The sequence below is a fragment of the Rhinopithecus bieti genome, unplaced genomic scaffold (assembly GCF_001698545.2).
Source record: "Rhinopithecus bieti isolate Rb0 unplaced genomic scaffold, ASM169854v2 scaffold_32059, whole genome shotgun sequence".
Lineage (NCBI taxonomy): Eukaryota > Metazoa > Chordata > Mammalia > Primates > Cercopithecidae > Rhinopithecus > Rhinopithecus bieti.
Genome location: NW_016813587.1, coordinates 362,084 through 368,069, shown reverse-complemented (window position 1 = coordinate 368,069; position 5,986 = coordinate 362,084). Strand labels below are relative to the sequence as shown.

Genomic DNA, 5,986 nt, shown 5'->3' with positions numbered 1-5,986 from the left:
TTTTTTGACAGAGTCTCACTCTGTCGCCCAGACTGGAGTGCAGTGGTGCCATCTCAGCTCACTGAAACCTCCGCCTCCTGGGTTCAAGCGATCTTCCTGCCTCAGCCTCCTGAGTACCTGGGATTATAGGCATGGGCCACCACACCTGACTAATTTTTTTGTATTTTTAGTAGAGACAGGGTTTTGACATTCTGGCCAGGATGGTCTCAAACTCCTGACTGAGCCACCCCCCCAGCCTTGTTTAAATTTTAAATATTACTGTTCATGTGTTTTTTTACTTGTTGAAATCTCTCAAATTTCTGGACTATGAATCTGATGTGGGGAAACTGTCTACCTTTGGTCACTATTGTGTCTCTCCTGTACAGCCCAAAGTGCTGACTTTGGAGCCAGACTGCCTGGGTTTGTATATCAACATTGCCATTCGCAGATGTAGGATCTTGGGCATCAGGCTTCTTACCCGTAAAACAGGGGTGATAATAATGCCTTCTTGGCTTGTTGCGGGGATTCAAGTCTTTTATACATATAAAAGTACTAAGAGGCCGGGCACAGTGGCTCTTGCCTGTAATCCTAGCACTTTGGGAGGCTGAGGTGGGTGGATCACCTGAGGTCAGGAGTTCGAGGCTAGCCTGGCCAACATGGTGAAACCCCGTCTCTACTAAAAATACAAAAATTAGCTGGGCATGGTGGCGTGTGCCCGTAATCCTAGCTACTCAGGAGGCTGAGGCAGGAGAATCGCTTGAACCCAGAAGGCGGAGGTTGCAATGCGCCAAGATCTCACCACAGACTCCAGCCTGGTGACAGAGCAAGACTCCATCTCAAAAAACAAATAAACAAAAAAAAGTACTTAGAAGCTTATTCACAGGTCACCTTCTCACCACGGCATTCTCCCCCTTCCCCTGCACTCCTGACCTCCTTATCTGCTTTCTTCTCTCTTGCACCCGTCATTACTTGGCATCTATTTCACATATTTGTTCTGCTCCTTTTTTATGTCCTACATACCCATCACCAGTAGGACATGAGCCCCACGAGGGCAGGGATTTGTCTCTTCCTCACCACTCTGTGCTCTTCACCTAGCGTCGTATTTGTCAAAGGAATGTTGAGAGAACAAGTGTTAGCTGCTGGTGGATGGCATGGCCACAGAAGCTCAGTGAGTGGGTGTTGAATGCAGCAGGATCTGAATGGGTGGCCAAGGCAGCTGCACCATGTGCTGCCAGCTGGGGTGGGTGCCTCTGACTTGGGCTTTTTCTTTGCAGGTGTCACTCGAGAAGGTGCTTGGCATCACAGCCCAGAACAGCAGTGGCCTAACCTGTGACCCTGGCACAGGTCATGTGGCCTACCTGGCAGGGTAAGCAGATAAGGGCCTCAATGTCCAATCATTGCTAGGGAATTTGGAGCTTGGAGCCTGAAGCCATCCGTAAATTGCTCTGAGCCTCATCTTTTTCACCTGTAGAATGTGGATAATGGGGCCTGCTTCTGAGAGCTGTGGAGAGGATTCCATAGCCCCCTGTCTGTCTAGAACAGTTCCTGGCATGTAGTGAGTGCAATGAAAGCCTTTATTATGACTACAGCGGGGAGGTGACAACGATTCTGGGAAAGACAGGTGATTAAAGTCCATGCTGTGGTGTCAGGTAACCTGGATTTGTGTCCCAGCTCTGCCATGTATGCTGCTCTCTGAGCCTCTTCCTCTGCCTCTGTAAAACAGAGCTAGTGACCCTCTCTGCTTGCATAGTTGAGAAGACTGAAGAAGATGCTACAGCTGTTCATTCCATAAATACTCATGTAGCCTGGCACTGTGCTAAGGACATCCCCTCTATGGGTTTGTTTGCTTATCTATAAATGGGCCTACAGAGTCCTGACCTGACCTGGCAGTTGTGAGGATTTAAAACAATTACATCTCTCTCTCTCTCTTTTGTTTTGTTTTGTTTTGTTTTTTTGAGACAGAGTCGGGCTGTGTTGCCCAGGCTAGAATGCAATAGTTTGAATAGCCAGGCGCGGTGGCTTAAGCCTGTAATCCCAGCACTTTGGGAGGCAAAGACGGGCGGATCACGAGGTCAGGAGATCGAGACCATCCTGGGTAACACGGTGAAACCCCGTCTCTACTGAAAATACAAAACACTAGCCGGGTGAGGTGGCGGCGCCTGTAGTCCCAGCTACTCGGGAGGCTGAGGCAGGAGAATGGCGTGAACCCGGGAGGCGGAGCTTGCAGTGAGCTGAGATCCGGCCACTGCACTCCAGCACAGGCGACAGAGCGAGACTCCGTCTCAAAAAAAAAAAAATTAAAAAAATAAAATAAAATAAAATAGTTTGAATAACAGCTCACTACAGCCCCAACCTCTTGTGCTCAAGCGATCCTCCCATCTCCACCTCCCACGTAGCTGGGACTACAGGCACATGCCACCACAGCCAGCTAATTTTTTGTAGTAGAGATGAGATCTCACTCTGTTGCCCAGGCTGGTCTCAAACTCCTGAGCTCAAGTGATCCCCCACCCCCCATTCACAAAGTGCTGGGATGGTAGCCAGCCTAAGGTCTTTATTAGCCTAGGGCCTGACAGACATTACCTCAGAGGAAGTGCTGGTTTCTATTTAAGAACATAGTGATGTTAAAGTGCCCTAGAATTCTCAGTGTAAACACCTGGAGGAGGGGGAGGAGGAGGAGACCAGAGAGAATCGTCTGTGCAGAGGGAGCTTGTTTATTTGTGGGCTTTTCTGGTGGGAATAGAATCATCCCAGGACCCCAACACTCCCCCCAGTTGAGGCACATTTTCCTCTTTCTCCCCAGCTGTGTGGTGGTGATTTTGGACCTCAAGGAGAACAAGCAGCAACACATCTTTAACACTGCCAGGTAGGCTGAGGCCTGGGCCTGGGGGCAGGGGTGGAACCAGGGGCTTGGCACACCTCCCCTCCCCCGCATAGCCTGGAGGTACTCATGGGTAGGCACTCACTCGTTCACTCACCTGTTGGCTCAGCAGCATTTGCCTGTGTTGGGTGCTGTTCCGTGTGCTGGGGACACAGCAGTGACCAGAGGAGAGGAGAATCTCTGCTGGCTAGAGTGAGACAAGACGGTAAACCCGTCAGCAAATTACTGGCTGATCATGATCAGTGCTGTGGAGGAAATGATGGGGGATGTCTTCGGGCAGGTTTGTGGGCAGAGAATAGGAGGAAAACCTTATCAGAAGGCTCAGGGAATGTTGCCTTGACTCTGAGGCCTGAAGGAAGTGAGAGGATGACCCATAAGAAGCTGTAGGGAGAGCGCTTCAGTCAGGGGGTACAGCAAGGGCAAAGGCCCTGCAGTGGTTAAGAATCTCGGGTGCTTTAGAAGCAGCCAGGGATCTGGGTGCCTGGAGAAAGGGAGCAGGGGAGATGAGGCTGGAATAGGCAGAAGCCACATTCCGTAGTCCTTCCAGCCTTGGAGAGGGGCTGCAGAGCATGCTGAGTGCAGAGAGCAGCCACAGGAGGGCGCCATAGGCCAGGGATGTGCTTTTCACCCCCAGCCCTCCAGCAGCTCTATTCCCTGCTTTGCTTTTCTCCACAGAGTTTGCTCCTATCTCTGATATGCTGTCCAATTTCCTCATTGATGGTGTTCACTGTGGGTCTCCATTCCTCAGTGTGAGCACTCTGAGAGTGGGGACTTTCTCTGAGTTCATTTCTGTGTCCCTAGCACCAAACAGCAGTGTCTGGCACACTGATGGCTATTTCCTAAGAGAAAGACTGAACATGATTGGGGTTTTAGAAAGATCCTTTCAGCTGTTATTGGGGAAGGACCCGCTCCTCTGCCTTGGGGCTAACTGATCACTGTGTTACCATGGGATGTGGTCCCAATAGGGCTGTGACCTTTGGAAGGCACACCATGTCCCTCCTTGGCATAGCTCAGGCTCTGCTCCTTTGGCCCAGTTCTCCAGGTGAATGGATAAGGAGTGGGTTTTCTCCTGCCCTTATGGTCCCTAAGATACGGTCCTTAAGCTACGGCAGGTTCTTGTTATGTGGCAGAAGTGCATTCCCTCTTGAAAGTGGCTTTTTGGACCTTTTGCTCCTAACTGTGGGTTCTGTTACCGGTGATAAGGGCAGAGCTGGGTTCCATTCCTGGCTCAAGCGTCTATTCACTGTGGAATCTCAGGTGAGACACTTCTTTCAGAGCCTTGGTCTCTGAAAATAAAATAGCTGCTGGTAATTGGGAGAGCATTCGTAAGGCAGCAGCTACAAACCAGAGTCACACAAACTTGCCCATTACAGTGTGTTTTAAAGGTTGGATAAGTGGACAACATTTCAAGTTGCCGTCTCGGCCTCCCAAAGTGCTGGGATTACAGGCTTGAGCCACCGCGCCCGGCCGCCCGGCTAGTTTTTTGTATTTTTTAGTAGAGACAGGGTTTCACAGTGTTAGCCAGGATGGTCTCGATCTCCTGACCTCGTGATCCGCCCGTCTCGGCCTCCCAAAGTGCTGGGATTACAGGCTTGAGCCACTGCGCCTGGCCCATTTCAAGTTTTTTAACACAAAAATCCACATGTCCTTCTTGTTTGGAGAAGTGAGAAATTCTGGCCTCTGGGGCCCAAATTCCCCTGTGGCAGTGATGGACTGAGCTTAGTGACATTTGTCAGGCCCGTTGTGGCCAGTTCCTCATACCTGTGTTGCCTCCCTAATCCCTGTAGGCAGTGGAGTGGGTGGCCTGGATTTGTAGTAGATGGCATGCAGGTGCTGCCCACCCTGGGCCACCAGTGGGTGTACATTAGGAGATGGTGTGGCCAATGTGGGGGTTTTCTTTCCGACTGCATATCAGAAACACCTGGTCCCTATGCCTCACCCCAAGAGAAAGCCAAATCAATTGATCTGGGATGAAACTTGGGCATTGGCAATTTTGAGACTTTTTATATTGAAATAATTTCAGACTTAGAATAGTACAAAGAGCTCATATATACCTATGTACCTTTCACATATTTCCCAAATGTTAGCTTTTTTTTTTTTTTGGACACAGAGTCTTGCCTTGTCACCCAGGCTCAGCTCACTGCAACCTCCACCTGCTGGGTTCAAGCGATTCTCATGCCTCAGCCTCCCAGGTAGCTGGGACCACAGGCATGCGCCACCATGCCTAATTTTTTGTGTTTTAATGGAGACGGGGTTCACCATGTTGCCCAAGGTGGTCTCAAATTCCTGAGCCCAGATAGTCCGCCTGCCTCAGCCTCCCAAAGGCTGATTACAGGCGTGAGCGAGCCACTGCACTTGGCCAAATGTTAGCATTTTACCACATTTGCTTTATCATTTTTTGTCTACATACATATTAATTTGTTCTGAACTATTTGAGAATCAGTTGTAGACATCATGCCCCTATATCTCTAAATACTTCAGGCCAGGCATGGTGACTCACACCTGTAATCTCAGCACTGTGGGAGGCCTCAGAGCAGGAGGATCACTTGAGGTCAGGAGTTTGAGACCAGCCTGGGCAACATGGCAAAACCCTGTCTCTACTAAAAATACAAAAATTAGCTGTGCCTGGTGTCAGGCGCCTGTAATCCCAGCTACTCCTGAGGCAGGAGAATTGCTTGAGCCTGGGAAGCGGAGGTTGCAGTGAACCAAGATTGCGCCACTGCAGTCCAGCCTGGGCAACAAAGCGAGACTTCGTCTCAAGAAAAATAAAGTAAAATAAAATAAATACACTTTGGGAGGCCGAGGCAAGCGGATCACCTGAGGTCACGAGTTTGAGACCAGTCTGGACAACATGGTGAAACCCCATCTCTACTAAAACTACAAAATTTAGCTGGGCATGGTGGCGGGTGCCTGTAATCCCAGCTACTTGGGAGACTGAGGCATGAGAATTGCTTGAACCCGGGAGGTAGAGGTTGCAGTGAGCCAAGATCACGCCATTGCACTCCAGCCTAGGTGACAGAGCAAGACTCTGTCTCAAAAATAAAATAAAATAAAATAAAATAAAATAAAATAAAATAAATACTTCAGTGTGTATTTCCTACAAAAAAAAAAAAAAAAAAAAAAAAAAAA

General features: G+C 49.4%; 1 protein-coding gene across 4 annotated transcripts in view; it reads left to right on the top strand.

Moving 5' to 3' along the window:
* WDR62 (WD repeat domain 62) overlaps positions 1-5,986 on the top strand; it is a 59,501-nt gene that overhangs the window by 3,873 nt on the left and 49,642 nt on the right. For all 4 annotated transcript variants that reach the window (XR_001880773.1, XM_017848666.1, XM_017848667.1 and 1 more), the window contains exons 2-3: positions 1,254-1,345; positions 2,780-2,842. Coding sequence is in view for 3 of the 4 variants with exons in the window: in XM_017848666.1 (XP_017704155.1) it covers positions 1,254-1,345; positions 2,780-2,842 (155 nt within the window). In the remaining variant the exon portion in view is untranslated. The remainder of the gene's footprint in view (positions 1-1,253; positions 1,346-2,779; positions 2,843-5,986) is intronic.